The sequence below is a fragment of the Coregonus clupeaformis genome, chromosome 13 (genome assembly GCF_020615455.1).
Source record: "Coregonus clupeaformis isolate EN_2021a chromosome 13, ASM2061545v1, whole genome shotgun sequence".
NCBI classification, from domain to species: domain Eukaryota; kingdom Metazoa; phylum Chordata; class Actinopteri; order Salmoniformes; family Salmonidae; genus Coregonus; species Coregonus clupeaformis.
The window spans coordinates 23,920,186-23,944,447 of NC_059204.1; the positions used below are offsets into that span (position 1 = coordinate 23,920,186).

General features: G+C 41.1%; 1 protein-coding gene across 2 annotated transcripts; it reads right to left on the bottom strand.

The window, feature by feature from the left end:
- Nucleotides 1-655: 655 nt before the first annotated feature.
- On the bottom strand, nt 656-19,862 carry LOC121579778 (protein Wnt-11-like). 2 transcript variants are annotated; one of them, XM_041894666.1, is made up of 6 exons: nt 19,670-19,862; nt 17,311-17,506; nt 14,203-14,447; nt 12,000-12,277; nt 6,007-6,299; nt 656-3,143 (listed from the first exon to the last, which is right to left on the bottom strand). In XM_041894666.1, the coding sequence occupies exons 2-6, from the start codon at nt 17,391-17,393 to the stop codon at nt 2,969-2,971; spliced, it is 1,074 nt and encodes a 357-aa protein (XP_041750600.1). In that variant the 5' UTR covers nt 17,394-17,506; nt 19,670-19,862; the 3' UTR covers nt 656-2,968. The 2 variants fall into 2 exon arrangements, with proteins under 2 accessions (XP_041750600.1, XP_041750601.1); XM_041894667.1 differs by lacking the exon at nt 17,311-17,506.
- Between the last annotated feature and the right edge of the window lie 4,400 nt (nt 19,863-24,262).

Sequence of the window (24,262 nt, forward strand, 5' to 3'; positions counted from 1 at the left end):
TATGTGAACTGATGTGCATGTACATGTGTAGTATAATTATTGTCATGTTTTTTACCCAGTAACTTATACTGTACAGTGAGTGCTTTGTCATTCATGTGATTTGAATCAAATTCTGTTCTTTACATGCTTACTGACAAAAGCAACATAAAGGTTGAGAATTAAAGAAATACACTGCAGTCTATAGAGATGCTGACATGCAATCAATTACCATACAGGAAGAATCTTTGTGGACTCCATTTAATCACATCTGTTATAATTCCATGTTGCACAATCACAAGTAATAATGAGGAAGGTACAAGGCATGAAGTAATGACAAGTAACACGGGAGGTTAGCATTTTTTGGGGGATATGATATTTGTGCGTCAGTAACTTTCTCACTCATCATTATTGACGATTCATTCAGGACTATACGTAGTCATGGTAGCATCCACGTTAATGTAGAAGTGTTTAGAAACATATGCTATTATTATTTACAATATAAATGACTTCAAAATGACACAATACATTAGTTACCATTAATTTCTATTGGGCACAAAATAATCTGAAACACAACCAAAACAAACAGAAAATGCATCCAACAAGTTTGTAGAGTCACAAGCTTGATGCAATCATTGCGTGCTAGGAATATTGGACCAAATTCTAAACTAAATACCCTCAAATTAAAGCTGACAGTCTGCACTTTAACCTCATCGCCATTGTATCATTTCAAATCCAAAATGCTGGAGTACAAAGACAAAAGAAGACAAAATGCTTCACTGTACCAATAATTACAGAGGTATGCATGTTCTCATTCTAGTAGCCTTCTAGTAGCACTCACTACCTGGTTATATTTTGAGAATACCAATACCAAACAAGTCTTGTGAATGTTATAAAGAGCTTGGACTGGTATCTTATTTCCTTATCATCAAAATATTCCTTCCTTGGAACATGTTGATCATGTTTAGCTTCGTGTAGAAGTGGAATTTTGATAACTTCAACTTCATCGGCAATAACAAAGGCGATTGCCTCTCCCATTGTCACGTTTCCTAGAAACAGCAGAAGTTGTCCGACTTGCTGTCGGTGCCTATGTACCTCCCCCGACTTTACTCGTCGACTTCCATTTACAGTTGGCTACTTTCGCCTTACCAGTGTATCTGGAATCCACTCCGCTGTACATTTCTAATAATTCCTAAAATAGAAAGACTTTAATCTGTTAAAACATGCCTATCAACCAATTTGTTAGCAGTAATTGACTGCTGCAAACACAAACCGAGCTCATAAAAGGCCTCAGAAAAGCTAACGTAACAATGATTGCGTTCTATTAAACATACCTCCCCTGCAGTTCTATATTGTTCTAGCTGTGTTGGCAGCATCTGTGCCCCCATGGGCAGGCTAGGTCAATACTGGTACATGTGTTCGGCTTGTTCAAGTTGGAGCCTCAATGTGTCAGAGCACAGCATTGGCCAAGATGCTTAGATTCAAGCCCTCGCTAGCTGTTTGTGTCTGTTCAGAATCATGAGAACCACAAGGCAACACAAGGTTTGGTCAGCGGGTAATACTTCTGACTTACAGAGTGCCAACTGACAAGTTCTGTTCCTTTTAGTAACAACCTAACCCTTTGTATTTAAATAAATTAAATGTATTTTGTTTTTTATTTGGAGGTTCAACCATTTCCAAGATCTCTCCTTATTCATATGAGCGTTAGGCTAAACCTGTGATATAATTCATGGTTTCTTAGAATGGTCTTTGTGACAGTGAGGAATGTCCAAACAAACACCTTCCCAGGTTTTTTGTAATTGAGACATTGATCCAAATTGGCCTTTAGATTGAACACTACAACACATTACAAGTCTGTTCATTTATCTTAGCATCACAGATCATTGTCTGAAATTGATATTTTCTTAACACTTGGAGATTAAAACAGTAATGCTTTGAGGGGAAGAAATATAGCTAGTCTATTCCAAAAACATCAGCCTGTGAGGTTATGTAGTTCTCTTGCCAAGTTTTTTGTAAATGACCAACATGTTTTTCATCATGATGATGATGATGATGTGCGGTCTTGGGAAAGGAAAAACATGTAATTTCTAAAGAGCTTGGTAAAGATTCTTTAATTAGTTTATAAATATTTAATTATTTAATTCAGCATACAAAAAGACAGTATGTACATCAACACAAGAGTGGTTCATAATAACACAGGATTATATGAGACCCATGTGTTCCTTTCGCATACTCTGAGTGTTAGGCTTTGGACTACCTGCATGTCAGACATTATAGGGATAATGTGCTGTTTCTAACACTGGGAGTTATTTTTCCTTTTTCTGAGGATTCACACAGAATTGTCTGCCTGCAGGCGAGTCCCCAGTCGAGCTCCAGTGCTCAAGTGTCCAGAGTTCAACACCAGTTACTAAAAAAGTTCCACAACTGAAAGTACTTGAAGTTCCCTTTGTGTGTTTAGCACCTTTTTCCTCTCTTTCTTTCCGTCTCTTTCGCTCTTGAAAAAACAAGTACCATTTGAGCAATAAAAAATATGGATCCTTCAGAACCCTTTGAATTCCGTGGAAACGGTGAACATCAACATCAGAGCGTGACCAGAAGTACAAAAAAACAAACATCCAATATCATTTATTTTAATAAAGGTATACGAAAATAGACTTTTGATATCCAAGTATGGCAAGTGTAAGGAAAGTGTAAGGAAAGACAAAACCCTTGAGGACGGTGGTCTTCACGTAAACCGATAGGCATTGTCACAACACCTATTTGACCACGTTCGTAAAATTTTAAAACTTTTTAGTCCAGCTTGTGGGTCAGAGTTGAATAAAAAATTATGAACAAAAATAAACTGTTTCTTGTCAAAATATACATGCTAAAGCTTAAGACAAAAGTAAGCCATCTCGTAAACGTAGTGCTTTGGTTATCTGTGGCCCCAGCCCAGAGACGTGGGGCGGTTAGGTGGGTGGGTGGATGGATGGATGAAGTAGACAACATGGATTCATTTGCAGACATATCTCTCCACAATCCTCTCACACTTCTTACACGTGACATAGCAGCACCAGTGGTACTTGCAGTGGCAGCGCTCCACCAGCTTCTCTGTGTAGGGGTTGTAGCCTCGCCCACAGCACATCAGGTCGCAGCTGTCGCTGCCGATGGACGTCTTGTTGCACTGCCTGGAATGGACAGAGAGAGCGAGAGAGTGAGATAAAACTAGGTTTCATCATTTTTTGCGTCACTAAATGACACTGTCTGCCCCCAAACAAATGACAGAGAAACAAACCATTCTATACACCGGTAATACATTTTGGTCTATGGAAAGCCCTCAAGGTCCCCAACATATTTACACACACGATGACACGCACACGCACACATAAACACGGTCTCCCCAATGAATTCCCCACTCAAACAACCCCATTGATCTTAGAATAGTTCCTCTCTCAAATATCAACCCCAAAAAACGTTTTGGACAACTCTGAGTCCAACGGAAGCCTCACAAATGTATTTAAAAGGGGGAGCTTGACGAATGCTTATTGTGCATTCACCCAAACATTCTCCCTTGTGTTTTGTCTGAGGGCAGCAGATGCTTCAATTGGGACCCTTTAATTTCTTAAGCCTGGGGGCATCTTAAGTGAGCAGAGAATAGCTATATCATAAATCACAGTGAATACACAGGGGAGCCCTCCCTCTATTTAACCCTCTCTCTCTCCACATAATTGCATTGTTTTATAATAGCAGAGTGTTAATGGCCAGCGTGGTGAGAGACAGAGACACTGAGAGGATAGCTGAAGGCTGCTGACACAGAGGAGGGAAAAGAAGGGTAGGGTTGGCGGGTAGGGAGGGAAGGTGGGAGGGAGGGAATGAGAGTCATTGGAATACGTAGGACAGGCTCCTTACAATAATGGCCTTTGGGATGGGGCAATTAATAATAGCTCTACACAGACATGTTTTGTCAGGGAAAATCTGCCCTATCTGGTGCAAGTTAATGGATCAAAAGGACAGCACAGTCTGTTAACTCCACATTGCTCTCACACAGCTGTCACTCACAGTCAGAGCTACTAATCTCATTCTGAATTAAAACACATCTTTCGATGGTGCCGTCACGCAAGACCCACAGTGCTTGTTGCCTTTGAGACACTGATCATCCCTCAGCTCTGGGGATGTTATTGAAATGTAACTTGTTATGCATTTCTTATTATTACAGAACACATTCTAACCCCACAACGAACGTCGCTACAAGGCTCACAGCAGAACAAGTGTATATCACTGGAAAGACAAAGGACAGCTTTCTACAGAAGAGGCGTCCAGCATTTCTGTCCCTAACTGAGTAGGCTTCATGTTTGCTGCTACTCCACTCCAGGTATTATCAACGGGGTCAAAGATATTCATGGTGAGGAGTAGTGAGATTAGAACTCACTTGGAGGGTAAACACAGATAAGGCCATCCTGAAGTGTGCACCACTGAACATGGCTCTGTCAGGGTCTCCCACTAGCTCTTGTGGAGTGGCTAGGGATCATGGTCATGAGGAGTATGGTGCTGTGATGAGGCCATGTGATGGGGAGGAGGAGGTGTGGGATGGGGCGGTTAAAACATCCCTAGACCTCTGGGACCCTCATGGAAGCACACACCACACGGCACATCAGTGTCACACGCCCCCTTGCAGACTGCCACCAACGATTGCAAGAGGCTGATGGTGCCTTGAGACACGGCATAAAGGACTAAATACTGTATATGCTATAGACCACGTGTGGTGGGACCCTTATCAGGTTGGGGGCAGCAGATGCATGGAGCACAGTGAGTGCACCTGACGCGCAATATGTCTTCAGGTTACAGTATCTGTTAAGTGGCCTTCTGCTCAGAGGCTCAGGGCTAGGCACATTTGAACTATAGCTGCCTCCAGGAACAGTAAAGAGACATTTGCATTAATTGTTTTCAATGGTCCTCATATGTTCGTCTGCATTTCCAGCTCCAAGAGCTGCAGACCACTAAACCCTCCTCCTTTTTTAAATTTGTCATACGTCTTCTGCAGTCCAAAACCAAATAGCAGAGATTCAGCTACGCTGCTAAAATGGATACCCATGGCAAAAGATGCAAAAGGCAGAAAATCCACTAGGCTGCCAAAGATGGCTAGATGTTTTTGTAGAAGGGGGGTGGCCAGACTCTCTATATCTGGCCCTTACCTCAGACAAAGAAAATACCCCTTACTTCCCACTAAGTTCTCACAGTGGTCAGACTGACAACATGCAACATATATTTAAGCAATAATGCCTGAGGGAGTGTGGTATATGGCCAATATACCAAGGCTAATCGCTGTTCTTATGTACGACGCAACGCGGAGTGCCTGGATACAAGCCTTAGCCGTGGTATATTGGCCATATACCACAAACCCCCGAGGTGCCTTATTGCTATTATAAACTGGTTACCAATGTAATTAAAGCAGTATAAATAAATATTTTGTCATACCCGTGGTATACGGTCTGATATACCATGGCTGTCAGCCAATCAGCATTCAGGGCTCGAACCAACCAGTTTATAATTCCTAATAAAACACTTCAGATGAATAGAGAGTCTTGTTTTATCTTTGGGGACCATTACCTGTATCAGCTGAATGCACTCAGGCCCTAAGAATAACCACATTACTCACCCCTATCTGATAGCAACACAAGGGCCCAAGTCACAACGGTCATGTCAGTGACACGTGCTCAGACATACCACAGACAGGCCAATCTCTGGAACCACTTTCTTTATCAGAGATTCTCAAAACAAAATGGTGTCTGCCACCAGAGTGGGTGGCAGCTAATTAAATCAACATCCTGGACGAACTACCCGCTTGAGAAAATAAACAGGATTGGTCCAGACAGAGCCAGGCCAGTATACTGAGTATCTAGAGTTTCGCAAAAGAGGAGCTATGATTTTGTACGGTCCTATATACTTCCACAATGTGCCACCCATGACACCCTGCTTTTATGAACATAAGACACACACGCACGCACGCGCACACACACACACACACACACACAGCTCCTGTAACAGTCTCACCTGTCCTGGGTGCCAACGGAGCCGAGCTTGTCGTTCTTGGCGCAGAAGTCCGGGGAGCTCTGCAAGTAGACCAGCTCGTTCTCCCTGACGGGCCTGATGTCGATGTCCTTGGGGACCAGCTGCTTGCGCGTACCCATGGGTCTGTGCACCACCTTGGTGGCTGACAGGTACTTGGTCTTCAGGTCCATGGCGATGTCCTTCAGGTCCTGCAGGCCTCTCCAGCAGGTCCGTATGGAGCAGGAGCCAGACACACCGTGACACTTACACTTCATCACCAGCGCATCTCTCAGGGCCTGGGGGAGAGATAGAGGACGTGAATGTCAGACACTGTTACTACTGACGCTAATGCTATAGCAGAAAATACGTTGAATATTCTACAAAGGGATTCTAATTTACAAGAGCTATAAATATACATGCTCATATGTAGGGCTGTTACGGTGACCGTATTACCACCACACCGGCGGTCAGGTGTCATGACAGCAGTCAAATTCCATATGACCGTTTAGTCACAGAAATTAAGATTTTCCAAGCTCTGAAGCTGCTGATGGTCATTAGTAGCCTACCAAACGTAGCCTACCAAACTTGCTAACTGCCTGGTACTCAGCACTCTATTGTCCCTCTAATCACTCTGACATCAATGCAAATGCTGTCGAAAATCTAATCAAACACTTCATGAAAGCCCATTAGCTCATGTTGAGCAACATTTCTATAGGCTATGCAATTGGGCAAGAAAACAGAGTGATGGCCTCTACTAAAAAGAGGAGGATCCTATCAGCTTTCTATTGCTAGGCCTACTATATTTATTTCTCAACTTTCCTAATATTAAGCACATTGCGTCCTCCATTCGCTATTTAAGTGCATAGATGACATGTATTTTTTTCCGCAGCCCCTGTTTCGAGACAGGTGCATGATAATGGTCCATTCTAAATCAAAACAAATTTCACACATATTATTTAGTATATGTTAAGACAAGATTAAATCAAGAATAGTGTGATGGGTGACAATATTAGCCTATCACTTGTGAATAATATATTATCACTTGTGAATGATGCCCAGCTTAAGGCAAACAGCGCATAATTTTTTTTACGACTTTTTAAAATCATAGTCACACACCTCATGTAGCCTAGCCCATAGGCCTACAGTGCCTTGCAAAAGCATTCATCCCCCTTGGCATTTTTCCTATTTTGTTGCATTACAACCTGTAATTTAAATGGATTTTTATTTGGATTTCATGTAATGGACACACACAAAATAGTCCAAATTGGTTAAGTGAAATTAAAAAAATAACTTGTTTAAAAAAAATATAAAAAAGAAATAACGGAGAAGTGGTGCGTACATACATTGGGGAAAAAAAGTATTTAGTCAGCCACCAATTGTGCAAGTTCTCCCACTTAAAAAGATGAGAGAGGCCTGTAATTTTCATCATAGGTACACGTCAACTATGACAGACAAAATGAGATTTTTTTTCTCCAGAAAATCACATTGTAGGATTTTTTATGAATTTATTTGAAATTATGGTGGAAAATAAGTATTTGGTCAATAACAAAAGTTTCTCAATACTTTGTTATATACCTTTTGTTGGCAATGACACAGGTCAAACGTTTTCTGTAAGTCTTCACAAGGTTTTCACACACTGTTGCTGGTATTTTGGCCCATTCCTCCATGCAGAGCTCCTCTAGAGCAGTGATGTTTTGGGGCTGTCGCTGGGCAACACGGACTTTCAACTCCCTCCAAAGATTTTCTATGGGGTTGAGATCTGGAAACTGGCTAGGCCACTCCAGGACCTTGAAATGCTTCTTATGAAGCCACTCCTTCGTTGCCCGGGCGGTGTGTTTGGGATCATTGTCATGCTGAAAGACCCAGTTTCATCTTCAATGCCCTTGCTGATGGAAGGAGGTTTTCACTCAAAATCTCACGATACATGGCCCCATTCATTCTTTCCTTTACATGGATCAGTCGTCCTGGTCCCTTTGCAGAAAAACAGCCCGAAAGCATGATGTTTCCACCCCCATGCTTCACAGTAGGTATGGTGTTCTTTGGATGCAACTCAGCATTCTTTGTCCTCCAAACACGATGAGTTGAGTTTTTACCAAAAAGTTCTATTTTGGTTTCATCTGACCATATGACATTCTCCCAATCCTCTTCTGGATCATCCAAATGCACTCTAGCAAACTTCAGACGGGCCTGGACATGTACTGGCTTAAGCAGGGGGACACGTCTGGCACTGCAGGATTTGAGTCCCTGGCGGCGTAGTGTGTTACTGATGGTAGGCTTTGTTACTTTGGTCCCAGCTCTCTGCAGGTCATTCACTAGGTCCCCCTGTGTGGTTCTGGGCTCACCGTTCTTGTGATCATTTTGACCCCACGGGGTGAGATCTTGCGTGGAGCCCCAGATCGAGGGAGATTATCAGTGGCCTTGTATGTCTTCCATTTCCTAATAATTGCTCCCACAGTTGATTTCTTCAAACCAAGCTGCTTACCTATTGCAGATTCAGTCTTCCCAACCTGGTGTAGGTCTACAATTTTGTTTCTGGTGTCCTTTGACAGCTCTTTGGTCTTGGCCATAGTGGAGTTTGGAGTGTGACTGTTTGAGGTTGTGGACAGGTGTCTTTTATACTGATAACAAGTTCAAACAGGTGCCATTAATACAGGTAACGAATGGAGGACAGAGGAGCCTCTTAAAGAAGAAGTTACAGGTCTGTGAGAGCCAGAAATCTTGCTTGTTTGTAGGTGACCAAATACTTATTTTCCACCATAATTTGCAAATAAATTCATTAAAAATCCTACAATGTGATTTTCTGGAAACATTTTTCAATTTGTCTGTCATAGTTGATGTGTACCTATGATGAAAATTACAGGCCTCTCTCATCATTTTAAGTGGGAGAACTTGCACAATGTATGTATTCATCTCCTTTGCTATGAAGACCCTAAATAAGATCTGGTGCAACCAATTTCCTTCAGAAGTCACATAATTAGTTAAATTAAGTCCACCTGTGTGCAATCTAAGTGTCACATGATCTGTCACATGATCTCAGTATATATACACCTGTTCTGAAAGGCCCCAGAGTCTGCAACACCCCTAAGCAAGGGGCACCACCAAGCAAGCAGCACTATGAAGACCAAGGAGCTCTCCAAACAGGTCAGGGACAAAGTTGTGGAGAAGTACAGATCAGTGTTGGGTTATAAAAAAATATCCGAAACTTTGAACATCCCACGGAGCACCAATAAATCCATTATTTAAAAATGTAAAGGATATGGCACCACAACAAACCTGCCAAGAGAGGGCCGCCCAGCAAAACTCACGGACCAGGCAAGGAGGGCATTAATCAGAGAGGCAACAAAGAGACCAAAGATAACTCTGAAGGAACTGCAAAGCTCCACAGCGGAGATTGGAGAATCTGTCCATAGGACAATTTAAGCCATACACTCCACAGAGCTGGGCTTTACGGAAGAGTGGCCAGAAAAAAGCCATTGCTTAAAGAAAAAAATAAGCAAACACGTTTGGTGTTCACCAAAAGCCATATGGGAGACTCCCCAAACATATGGAAGAAGGTACTCTGGTCAGATGAGACTAAAATTGAGCTTTTTGGCCATCAAGGAAAACGCTATGTCTGGCGCAAACCCAACACCTCTCATCACCCCGAGAACACCATCCAAAAAGTGAAGCATGGTGGTGGCAGCATCATGCTGTGGGGATGTTTTTCATCAGGGACTGGGAAACTGGTCAGAATTGAAGGAATGATGGATGGCGCTAAATACAGGCAAATTCTTGAGGGGAACCTGTTTCACCTTCCAGCAGGATAATGACCCTAAGCATACTGCTAAAGCAACACTTGAGTGGTTTAAGGGGAAACATTTAAATGTCTTGGAATGGCCTAGTAAAAGCTCAGACCTCAATCCAATTGAGAATCTGTGGTATGACTTAAAGATTGCTGTACAGCAGCGGAACCCATCCAACTTGAAGGAGCTGGAGCAGTTTTGCCTTGAAGAATGGGCAAAAATCCCAGTGGCTAGATGTTCCAAGCTTATAGAGACATACCCCATGAGACTTGAAGATGTAATTGCTGCAAAAGGTGGCTCTACAAAGTATTGACTTTGGGGGGGTGAATAGTTATGCACACTCAAATTTTCTGTTTTTTTTTGTCTCATTTCTTGTTTGTTTCACAATAAGAAATATTTGGCATCTTCAAAGTGGTAGGCATGTTGTGTAAATCAAATGATACAACCCCCCCAAAAAAACAATTTTAATTCCAGGTTGTAAGGCAACAAATTAGGAAAAATGCCAAGGGGGTTGAATACTTTCGCAAGCCACTGTATATGTTTTGATAAGGTTTGTATCACAACTAAAGTGGCCAACTAACTTCTTAAAATGAAGCACATTAATTCGCTTTAAAATGGGTGTAGAGCCTAACTGGCATTCATACGCAGGGTGTGAGTTTAAAGTTTGGGAAAGATCATTTTCACCATAAAAATGCACCTTTATAATAAAATAAATATGTGCATAATCGCATTTGTGGTCACTTTTGAGAATAGTGTTTTCCTGCTAATGGAACATTTGTGCTTATAACCTACTGCCGTGTGCGCATTGCTGCACTTATAATGTTAAGAAATAGCCTAATAGTTAATCAACATTTTAAGCTAAACGTTCTCATCTGTTGCGTCAGGCTCATTGCTTAAAACAGGTTTTTGATGCTAGTGGTTGTATTGATTTGGAATCTATCGCATCCCACAAATGCCCCAGTTTATCGCACAGAATAGAATAGGTCAGCTTTTGTACTGTGGGGGATAATATATTGACATAGGCTAGTGCTTTTGCTGTTCGTTAGACCTACTCATCTTGTTGGCTGACGAAAAGTAAATGTGGACAGTTCTTCCAATATCTTCAATATGCGCCTCGGAATTGGATAAGGACGCGTGCAGTTGTGTCCCGGATGTGTCTGTCTTCACTTGTAGCCTGTGAGAAAGACCCGACCACGTGACGGAAAGCCATGTGAGTGAGAGGTGGGAGAAGGGAATTATAAGGCATAGATTTTTTTAGGGGGCATTACGGCCACACAAAGGGGATGCAGCTGGGAAATTCGAGGCATTATCAAGTGCCTGTCAAATTGTGAATGAGAGACGGATGAAGTGTGTACAGACTGCGTAAAAAACAAAGCAGAGCACGTCTTTCATGCAACTTTTTTCAAATCATCATTAGAGTCACATCATGCAGCCTTAAAAAAATGTTAAACATACAGCCCAACATTTCTATCACAACTAAAGTTACATAAATATCTCTAAATTAAGCATATAGGAGTGCCTGTTTCTTTGTTAACCGCTCAACACAGAACAGCCACATGTGTGCACGCCCTCAAATCGTTAGGAGAAAATATCCTTTCTATTTTATTCAGCTATGTTCAATTGTACTCTTCATACTATAAACTAATATAAAATAATGCCATGGAATTCTAAGCAAATCTTTTCTGCTAAATGAACTAGTGTAGCCCACAGCCATATGGCATAGCCAGATCAGGGCCTAACATAAGGACAACTCAGAGAACGCTATTCTGTTCTTCTGAAATAGACAACATTTTCTTCATATCATATTTCTTTAGACCTGTCTAAAATAAATAATGGTTTTTATTGGGATGGAGTAGGCTATATTACATGGATTTATTCTACTTTTTAAAACGTAGATGTTCCAAAGGTCTGCATCAGTGGCTTGTAGGAAGCCAGGAGATGCTAAATATGTTTATGATAATTAACGGTCAATTACCGTGAGATGGCAGTTATTTGCTTGACAATCCCCTGCTGACAAAATGTCATGACCGCCACAGCCCTACTCATATGTCCACCCATATATTCATATCTCCCTCTTTCAAACCAGACTGCTGCTGCTACTACTACTACTACTACAACTACTACTACTACTACTACTACTACTACTACTACTACTACTACTATATCTGATTAGCATAAACAGTGAGTATATCCGTGATCTGCGTGTGTAACTACCTGTCTCCCCACTTCACTGTTGTGCAGATGCATCAGCTTGTTGGCATGGGAGCCTGCCTTCTTCATCTTCATGGGGGCGTCAGAGAACTTGGAGCCCATGACCAGGCCGTAGTGCAGGTTGTCTGCACAGCCGCCCCAGCGGTAGCCTGGCTCAGGGATCTCTCCGGGGATGGGGCCGCACGAACACAGCCGCAGGTCCCCCGATGTGCATGCCCGCGCAATGGTGTGGCTGATGGCTGCCGCGGACAGGGCGTACACGAATGCCGACTCCCTCGTGCCTGTTGAGAACAACAAGACAAATCCTTGTAAGTGAGGGAACTGACTTCTGTAGATTAACTGCTTTTGCTTTTCATTCATGTAACCTTAATTTAACCCTAACCTGTACTCTCAGTGAGGGTAACATGAGAAAGTCACTAGACAGATATGGTTATACTGCCAGAGTGAATAATATGGATGTTATACACTGAGTGTACAAAACATTGACAGACTGACCAGGTGAATCCAGGTGAACGCTATGATCCCTTATTGATATCACTTGTTAAATCCACTTCAATCAATGTAGATGAAGGGGAGGAGACAGGTTAAAGAATGACACAACTTTGAGAAGCATTGGAGTCAATATGGGCCTGCATCCCTGTGGAACACTTTCGACGCCTTGTAGAGTCCATGCCCCGATGAACTGAGGCTGTTCTGAGGGCAAAAGGGGGGGTGCAACTTAATATTAGGAAGTTGTTCCTAATGTTTTGTACATTCAGTGTATAGGTAATGAAGTGTGTACACACAGAGGGAAGATATGTCAATGCTGGATGATGGAGGTAGGAGACAGGAAGAAAGAACCATTCAGGCCATCAAAGACATCCCTGTATGAAAAAGAGCACTAGTCTAGAGTCTGCCAGGGGCTTCTTAAGACTGGTCTAACAGTTGACAGATGGAGCCTGTCTTCTCCTGAGGCGCATCATCATGGAGCTATCTCACTAAACCTTTGATTAGGAGCCAGCTCTTTGTTGTGGGGTTTTTACATCTTCACCCAAACTCAGTAAAACTGGAACTGGCATTGGCTCTGTCTGGCTCAGCAAAGATCCTTTTGGCAATAGAAATAAACCCATCAAAGTACAAGTCCAGAACACGGAAAGACTCTCAAAACACTACAAGGAGCGGGCATTTAATTACATTTTAGTCATTTAGCAGACGCTCTTATCCAGAGCGACTTACAGTTAGTGCATACATTATTTATTTTTTCATACCCCCCCGTGGGAATCAAACCCACAACCCTGGCGTTGCAAACACCATGCTCAACCAACTGAGCTACATCCCTGCCGGCCATTCCCTCCCCTACTCTGGGCCAATTGTGCGCCGCCCCATGGGTCTCCCGGTCGGCTACAACAGAGCCTGGATTCGAACCAGGATCTCTAGTGGCACAGTGCCTTAGACCACTGCGCCACTCGGGAGACTTAATGAAACGAGGATTGATTTTTAAAATGTAGGCACGCACTGTATACATTACTAATGCTTTGTGCTGAAGGAAGCGACTAAGAACCTACCTATTCAAAAGACGTATGTTCCGCAGAGATCGCTGGCAATATTTCACATCATGCTTTACTATAGAAAAACAGATGCATGTATGTAATGTATGTAATGTATGCCATAAAATGGATTTAAAACTAAGAAGGATGAGATGCCACAAAAAAGATGTCTAGATCCCTTCTAATAGTCACTGTCCAACTCAATACTATCTTTCACATAGTGGAATCTTAAAGAGAATAACTTTGTAGCACCGATATTATGGAGGTGAGTGGCTAGGGTGATAGTGGATGATTTTCTTTCTTTCAAGGGGACACAAAGAAGAATGGTAGCCTTTGCTTGTCACAGTCGGCTCTGCCCTCAGAGCACAAAAGACCACCAAGGACGATGATTAAAGCGTTAAACTCTCTCTTGTAAATAATCTCCTGTGACACTTAGATTAGCTTTTTGAATCCCACCAAGGACACAGAGTTTCTACTGTACTAATAATTTGGTCAGAGATGATCACTCCTAGTTCGTTTGAAAAAAACGTATAATATGCACACCTAGCACAATGGATCTCACACCACCATTTCAGTCAATAGATCTTCACATAGTTTACTCCAGTGTGCTGGAGTTGTATTCCTTATTTTACGCCTAGTTCTAACCACCATAAATAGTAAATTGTGACTAGTAGGCCTACCTCTGTCAAGGTCTGGTCGATACCTTGAGGAGTCACTGGGGATATCAATAGAGGAACAGTTCCAGCGCATGTCAGCGAAGGTCTTCTGGCAGGTCTTCTTGACCTCGCGGGCTGCAGCGATGATGGTCTGCATGAGCTCCAGGTTGCTCCGACACAGCTGGGCTTGTGAAGACACCAGGCCCGGCAGCAGCTTGCAGTGGTGGGTCTGGTTGATGTGTAAGGACACAGGTGTGTGTGATAGGGCCCTGGAACAGAAATAGACATGCAAAAGCCAATACAAAGTCATTTTCTCACTTATGTCATATACTGAGCCACATGTTTTCAACCAATCAAACACATAATCAGAGCTGTTTGGAATAGGGAAATATTTTGGCATTTGAACCACTTGACTTAGGAGATACAATGGAAATGCCAATGGAAATCTCTCAAGAAGTCACGAACAGGTAAAACATAACAGACCACAGCTTGGCATCAGGTTATTCTCCTGATTCAGTTCACTAAAGGAGGTTCCAGAACATGCCAAATAATGAATTCATTATAGGCAAAAAGCCAGATCTGACAGCACTACATCTATCCATCTAGCATCATTTACATTCTTCAATGGTTTAAAGGATTTCATTATACCGAGACTTTACTGTGACATAAGTCATCTGATCGCGGAAATCTAAAAGGGGGGCACACATACTTTGTTTTCACTTAGACTGAATAGAAGATTAGTTCATAGAAAAACCACCAGAGAACCTGGTCAGTCAGTCAGTTCCTGATCTCTGTTTTCTATGTCTTGCAGGAGCACTGCGAGGGAGAGAGAGTTCCATGAGAACCAGCCAATGCCTCCTGCACCTTGGCCTGTTTGGGATTAGGAGGAAGAGGGCGGCCACTCCACTGTGACTCCCCTGTACTCATGGTAACCCAGCACTCACAAGTGTTTATGGCCCCATCTGTTTCACGTCCAGGCCCCGTAGCAATATCAAGGCTGGGAGAGATCCTTTCTACTATAGGATTTAGCACAATGTCATGCAATCCCCAATCTCTCTCTCTCTCTCTCTCTCTCTCTCTCTCTCTGAGGCACATTTGCTGCTCAATGGTTATAGCCCAGAGAAATATTAGCAACAACTCACTCTTATAGGTTTCAGATGCTACAGATGCTAAATAACCATTCCAAATCATGTGCAGGCTTAAAATGTCCATTAATCTATGAACAGAAGAAAAATATGTACCAAAATCACTACAGAATTTGTACATCTGAGAGACAAACATTCAAATGATGTCACTCTTGGTTATAGTGATGAGTAACAGTCAAGCAGTCAAGTGTTGCTGTAAAGCAGGGATGGGCAACTTTGATGGGGGTGGGGGCCACAAAAATCCGTAACTCATCATGAGAGGACGCAATGCCTCGCTGGTCTGCGTACCCACATCCATACCGACACATGCAGTCAGAGCCAGCCTTTTGGTGGCTCTAAGCAAAAATATTTGCAGCCCCCCTCTTGACAGTGGAAAGAAAACATTTTTCGTTTTAGAGTTAATTTCCTGCAATTCTGCACACATTTTGCTGTGGGGCGTAGAGAAAATGTTGCAGTTTTAAAGCAAGTTTGCTGCAATTCTACACATTTTGCCCTGGGGCAGAGAGAATATTTTGCAATTTTATAACACATTTAATTCAATTCATTTTTCGTTTTATAGTTAATTTCCTGCAATTCTGCACACATTTTGCCATGGGCGGAGAGAAAAATGTGCAGTTTTACAGCTAATTTCCTTCATTTCTACACATTTTGCCATAGGGTGTTGAGAAATATTTGCAGTTTTTAAAATAGCTGGCTGCTAGACTAACTTACCAATCTAAAAAATGTTAGCTGACTTCGGCTAATTCAGTGACTGTCAGTGACTGACATAACAAGAGAAAAACTGCTGATGCACAACCACATTTCGAAATTGTATCTTCTGTATTTTACTATTCTAACTCTCAACAGTTAGTATCCACTGAGTTCCCAAAAAATGATACATATACAAATTAGTGGATTCGGCTATTTCAGCCACACCTGTTGCTGACAGGTGTATAAAATCGAGCACACAGCCATGCAGTCTCCATAGACAAACATTGGCATTAGAATGGCCTTACTGAAGAGCTCAGTGACTTTCAACGTGGCACCGTCATAGGATGCCACCTTTCCAACAAGTCAGTTCGTCAAATTTCTCCCCTGCTAGAGCTGCCCCGGTCAACTGTAAGTGCTGTTATTGTGAAGTGGAAACGTCTAGGAGCAACAACGGCTCAGCCGCAAAGTGGTAGGCCACACAAGCTCACAGAACGGGACCGCTGAGTGCTAAAGCGCGTAGCGCCTTAAAATCGTTGGTCCTAGGTTGCAACACTCACTACCGAGTTCCAAACTGCCTCTGGAAGCAACGTCAGCACAATAACTGTTTGTCGGGAGCTTCATGAAATGGGCTTCCATGGCCGAGCAGCCACACACAAGCCTAAGATCACCATGTTCAATGCCAAGCGTCAGCCGGAGTGGTGTAAAGCTTGCCGCCATTGGACTCTGGCGCAGTGGAAACGCATTCTCTGGAGTGATGAATCACGCTTCACCATCTGGCAGTCCGACGGATGAATCTGGGTTTGGCAGATGCCAGGAGAACACTACCTGCCCCTGTTTTTCATGGTTAGGGCTAGGCCCCTTAGTTCCAGTGAAGGGAAATCTTAACGCAACAGCATACAATGTCATTCTAGACGATTCTGTGCTTCCAACTTTGTGGCAACAGATTGATGCGCCAGTTGCCCATCCCTGCTGTAGAGCATACATTTTCCACTCTCTAATTCCAGTTCAAATCTTCTTATTAACATTCATCAGGGGACAAATTGAGAACCTCATTCAATGTCAGAACATGAACTAAAACACACAACCTGCCTTTCTTTTTACCCACATAGACAATATGGCAAATTTTCATCTTCAGATGGACAATAAAGTTATATTATATTCTGTTCTTTTCTATAACAGATTAAGAATCAATAAAGTAAAAAACTAGAAGGACTTGGAGAGCACCATCTTCTGTACAACATAGTCCACAATAAAGGAAAAATGCAGACACAAAAACAAGAAAAGGAAAGGTCCTTACAGCCATTTGATGCCGGAGCAGATCTGGGACAACAGCAGAACGGTAAGCAGACTGAGTGGGAGGGTGTTAGACATTTTCTTCATGATGATAATGTTCCAACTTAGAGATGACGGTAATGCAGGTGACTGTTGGCTTCTAGGCTCTTCTAGATGCAATCACAAGTCAACTGTCATGGCACCGTCTCACCCTCTATCCCCTGTTTGGTGGAATAGAAAAATGCACCATTAAAATGCACCTCCAGTGAGAATCTCACTTTTAAAAGTTCATATTCTGTTAACTCATACCTAAATAATGTTGTTGACTCATCCTATACTCATATGTGGCCAAAGCATAAATTGGAGAAGAAAAGAAAAACACCTCAAACTTGTATCTCAAACAGACATACAAGATAGTTATATTTGCTCATAGAGGATGATGTCATCCTCCTGAGAAGGATGAGCTAGCCAATCAGCGGTCTACTTGCGTGAATATATTTAATGACCGGTATATGCCCACACCATTCCAACACAGAAAAGCTTCATTTTAACATAATTAATTACCATTTGTTGGAAGGAAAACTATTTAACTCATATTGTCATTAATTATAGGTCATATTTCATACAAATCTGGAAACACTGGACAGTTACTTTAAAGCAACATTCCACAGCAAATATTCAAAACAAAAATGACAAAAGATAATCTATGCTATATTGTTTTGTTCATTGTCACATTTTTCAAATATAGTGGAAAAGTAATAGAGAAATCTAAAACTCTATTTCAATAAATGTATTAATTATGGAAGTCTCTTTCCCACTGCAACAACACCAAAACGCATATTGAGCATAGCAAAGTTTATAGCAGCATATAAACTTTGCTGAGTTTGCTCATAAATTCCAATGATACATTTGGGAAACACTGATCATATAAGTTACAGAAACTCTCCCAAAAGTTGACAGAATCTCACAAATTCCCACAATTGAGTTAATGATAAAAGGTTACCCTCCCATAACTGCTACCCTCCTACAAATGCCCAACTATGACCAATTCTGCACTAAATATACTATATATATATTATTTAGCAATTAAAATGTAATTTAGGCTAGGTAGGATATAACCACAAACTGAATTGTAATTTCTGCTTAACTTTGGACAAATCTCAGAAGGAATTTTAGATAGTAGGATGATAGTGGAAGGCAACAACAAACCAGCACAGTAGGCCTATAGCCTCCAGCGGACACGGTTGTAGGCCTACAGGGCATTACCTCCATCAGATAGGGCCTTTTATTGTCCATTTGATGATAAGGAATCTCTTTTAACAGAGCTTTACATCTATGCATAAAACAAAACACTCTGACTGATTGTAGTGATATTTACAGTGGGAAGTGTAGTTGATTAATAATTATTATAACCACAAACAATAAGACATATATCACTATTATCACCAGGGCCAAATATTCATAAGCATCTTTAACCATGTGTGTAATGATGATCCATCCTAGTTTATAGACCCGTTTAGTGTTGTCATCTAAATTGGGATAGGAAGCGCATTTGGTAGCCTATACGCGCTGGCAATCAACCATCAATTTAGACTAGAGAAGAAAATCCAATTCTACATTATTAACATTTCTTTAACATTGCATTAACATTTCACTACCGACCCCTACAGTTGTGGTAGCTAGTTAGTAGCCTAGTTCTATTAATCCCGAGCTCACATTTTACATAAGGTGCATTGGGTTTATGCGAGGGAAACTGGGATTTTATGTGTGGTGTAACTGTCAATTAAATGAATTGTTTTTCCATGATAATATTCAACAAATATCTGTTAATTTCCCTATGTTAGCCATATCAGCCGCTCAACCTAAAGCGGTGGAACTTTTCCCACATCGTTCTCTTTCAATTTCCCCCATGAATGCATGTTTGAAGCTGTCTTCTTATTATTAAGCCTTCTATTTCTATTCAGTCCCTGTGGGAACGCAAGGAAATTTCAAAAAAGCACTCGCACATCTGAGCTATCTTTGTTGCAGGTGCATGGTAACAATGTAATAACGTGAAAGGAAAGAGAAACCCGCACACTGCTCTTGCTAGTATCAATGTTCTTTATTAAGCTATACTTATCGGCCTCAAGGCCTTCACCAGTTAAAATGTAAATACTTTGAGTCACGTTCAACTGCATGAAGTGGCCTATCGAGTCGTTATTCCAACAATATGTTGGATACAATCTAGCCAAACTAAAATCAAGGGTAGGACTTCATAAAATATAAGCTTTAAATAGCCTAACTCATGTTAAAACAAGCTTTAAAACAACAACAAAATAAGCATGTTATCGATAACTTTAGACTATGATAGTCATGACATGGAAAACTATACCATTGCTCCTCACCTTTAATGATGATTAAGTATCAATTCCGTGTAGCCTAATATCCTTATGAATTCAATATCTTCCACAAACACGTATAAATCCACAATTTCGCAATTCGAATGAATCCAAAAAAGAGGAAAGCATCGTTTACTCCCCAGCAGCAGTGGCTCTCTTCTCTCGCAGGTTCTTCAGGGTGATGTGTCTCGAGCTTCTGAATGTGTCGGACTCATGGCAGTTGGGCAGCCTCAACTCATAAGTACTCCTGCACCGCTTTGATCTCACTGGTGATGTCAGGCACAATTAGCATAACAAAGCGCGTTGGATTTGGACTTCCAAGAAAAGGGGTAAAATACTCATTGTCCAATCTTGTTCTACATGATAGACAATTGTGTTAAAGGTGATGTTTTGTTATATATATATTTTTGTGCTGTGTTATTTTCGAGGTTGCCTACAACAATAGCCTAATGCTCACAATAATGATGATAATATATAATAGAAATCTCGAATAATAAAATGTAGGCTATTATTATTATGGTCATTATAATTGTGATTATTACGGTTATTGTTATGTGTTTTATTATTATTGTTTTTGTTATTGTTATTATTATGTGGTCCTCTATAGCTCAATTGGTAGAGCATGGCGCTTGTAACGCCAGGGTAGTGGGTTCGATCCCCGGGACCACCCATATGTAAAAATGTATGCACACATGACTGTAAGTCGCTTTGGATAAAATCGTCTGCTAAAAATGGCATATTATTATTATTATTATTATTATTATAATTATTTAATTTGCCTATTATTATTATATTATACTATCATTACCTTCATTGGGCCTATTGTTTTCTTATCAGCATCATCTATCTAATTAAAACAGTTTTTAATTAAATTATTATTTCATTTGTATATGCTGAGTTTTCTTAAATATATTCGATAATATTAAACAAAAACATATTGAAAATATGTAACGCACATATGATTCCATCATGGTCACCTCGTAATTTTTTACAAGCAAGAGAGGTAACTATTGCTTTATAGTTTCTCTTTATAGCTTCATGTTCCCATGCATCACCATGTTCATTTTCTATTACCTGGCTCTCTCTGCTCACTTCGCCACCTGCAGAGAATTCCGTAACGCTCAGTGCTCCCCCACAGTAAAACAACCACATACCCACGATCCTTAATAACCATGCATTTAAGACACATTCATTAAGAATGTTTCCACTGTTAACACTGTTCCAGTGTGTTGTCTGACTGAGCGGGAACCACCGCCGGTAATTAGTGCGGGTGTTTTTCTTTAATGGGGAAAAAAAACTTCATGAGAGAAAGGAGAGGAGAACAATGTATAGGCTTCCTACAGGCTACAATTCATGTTCAAAAAGCTTGGTCCTAATGACACAGATTAAAAGAGGGATGGCATTTTATTTAACTGGCTTAGCCAGCCCAGAATTAAATTAATTCAGTTATAATTGAACATTTAGTATTCAACTTTATTATTCATTCAATAACTCAAACCTATTCAAGTTTTTATGGATGGCAGTTATGTTATGGGACACTTTGCCAAATAGTGTATAGGCCTAAAACAATGTTGAAAACCTGATACAGTCTTTGCAAAAACAAAAGACAAACTGGAAAAGTATTTTTATGATATTAATTAAAGCAAGACCACAATTCTTCAGATTTTACAATGCTGGGCTTCCTGTTTCACTGGGGTATAAAAATGAAGTAACAAGCATGTAAAATCCCTGTGTCACTCATCACCATTGGTAAAGGCAAATAGCTCAAAAACAAGACAACTGGTTGTTGACCATAAATCAGGCAATGAGTACAAAAAATAGCTAAAAAATGAAATATGCCACTTACCACTATTAGGGCAAACTTTAAGAAGTTTAAAACTATTGGAACAGTGTTACACTTGCCTGGTAGGCCTAGCTTGTCCCCACGCACAGTGAGGAAGATGGTTCAGGAGGAAAATACAAATCTAAGGGCCAAAGTTGGAGAATTACAGAACTTGTCTCGAAATGTACAGTTAGACGCTACCTTCATGCCAATAGGCTCTTTGGAAGGGTTGCCTGAAAAAATCCTGAAACCAACAAATGTAAACGCCCGGAGTTTGCTAAACGGCATTGTCACTTGGATTGAAACCGGTGCTAGGGTCAGATGACACGAAAATAGAGCTCTTTGGCTTCGCACACCAGTGGTGAGCTTTTCGTCGAAAGAAGGATGCATATGCAGAAAAGTACCTCATACCTACTGTAAAAAATGGATGGTATGGGGCTGTTTTGCTTCCACTGGTCCTGGGGCTCTTGTTAAGGTCAATGGCATCATAAACTCTATCAAGTACCAGGACATTTTACAGTCATTCCAGCATTTCACAGCGATTTTTTTTAAATATTTGCGGGCAAAAATGCTTGATTTTGGTGTGTCAATTTTGACATTTTGCATGGCAATATGCAATGATTTTGTCAAATCTTACATGAAAATGCGCTGACGAGGGGGAAAAGTTTGACGTGTGGCTGATTGAACCATATGATTCTGTAAATGTGTGGTGATTGGTTGAAATTGCAAGCCCTCACATAATTTTATTTTACCTTTATTTAACTAGACAAGTCAGTTAAGAACAAATTCTTATTTACAATGACGGCCTACACCAGCCAAACCCGGACGATGCTGGGCCAATTGTATGCCGCCCTATGGGACTCCCAATCACGGCCGGTTGTGATACAGCCTGGAATCAAACCAGGAGGTCTGTAGTGACGCCTCAAGCACTGAGATGCAGTGCCTTAGACCGCTGCGCCACTCGGGAGCCCATAATATGCAGGGAACTGTTGATTTTGCTAAAAAAATCGCAGAATCACAAAATCCTGGAGGGACTGATTATAGCCAAATACCTGGTTGCCTCTGCCAGGAAGCTGAAACTTGGCCACAAGTGGCTCTTCCAGCAAGACAATAACTCCAAGCACACATCATAATCCACAAAGAAATGGTTAAGTGACCACAAAATAAAATTTTTGCAATTGCCATCTCAGTCTCTGGACTTGAACCCCATTGAAAACCTATGGTTTGAATTGAAGAGGGCAATCCATAAGCAAAGACTGAAGGATATCAAAGATCTGGAAAGATTCTGTACGGAGAAATGGCCTAAGATCCCTCCCAATGTGTTCTCCAATCTCATAAAACATTTTAGAAAAAGTCTCAGTGCCTTTATCGTCGCAAGGGGAGGGTACCGGAGTATTGAAAACAGGGGTGCCAATCATTTTGACAACTATCTTTTAAAGATTTTTTTTAATTACTTGTTAAACAAAATATCTCTCTCTGAGAAATTGTATTGTATAAAATAATATATTTATTTAGCATACAATATAGCTTATTATCTTTATGAAGGGTACCAATACTTTTGGACCTGACTGTATATTTTGAGTTTTCAGTGTAGAGAAAGTTATATTGTCAAGAGAAACCATTAACATTATCACAGCCACTTTTTCTCCCTTCATCAAAAATAGCTTATTAGCAAAGAGCAATTTCTCAAGCAAGAAATTTGCTAGGCTTGTCTGGGAGTGGTCTGAGTGAGGGTGATAATTGGACAAGCCTAATGTGAGGGATCTGTAACCTGATTTTTTTTTACATTGTATAATGGTAGCAAATACATCAAAACTATGAAATAACACATATGGAATCATATAGTAACCAAAAAATGTTTAACAAATCAAAATACATTTTATATTTGAGATTCTTCAAATAGCCACCCTTTGCCTTGATGACAGCTTTGCACACTTTTGGCATTCTCTCAACCAGCTTCATGAGGTAGTCACCTGGAATGCATTTCAATTAACAGGTGTGCCTTCTTAAAAGTTAATTTGTGGAATTTCTTTCCTTCTTAATGTTTTGAGCAAATCAGTTGTGTTGTGACAAGCCCTATTTGGTAAAAGACCAAGTCCATATTATGGCAAGAACAGCTCAAATAAGCAAAGAGAAACGACAGTCCATCATTACTTTAAGACATGAAGGTCAGTCAATATGGAAAATGTCAAACACTTTGAAAGTTTCTTCAAGTGCAGTCGCAAAAACCATCAAGCGCTAAGATGAAACTGGCTCTCACGAGGACCACCACAGGAATGGAAGACCCAGAGTTACCTCTGCTGCAGAGGATAAGTTCATTAGAGTTACCAGCCTCAGAAATTGCAGCCCAAATAAATGCTTCACAGACTTCAAGTCACAGACACATCTCAACAAAAACTGTTCAGAGGGGACTGTGTGAATCAGGCCTTCATGGTCGAATTGCTGCAAAGAAACCACTACTAAAGGTCACCAATAAGAAGAAGAGACCTGCTTGGGCCAAGAAATATGAGCAATGGACATTAAACCGGTGGAAATGTGTCCTTTGGTCTGAAGTCCAAATTGGAGATTTTTGGTTCTAACCGCCGTGTCTTTGTGAGACGTGGTGTTGGTGAACGGATGATCTCCGCATGTGTAGTTCCCACCGTATAGCATGGAGGAGAAGGTATTATGGTGTGGGGGTGCTTTGCTGGTGACACTGTCTGTGATTTATTTAGAATTCAAGGCACACTTAACCAGCATGGCTACCACAGCATTCTGCAGTGATACGCCATCCCATC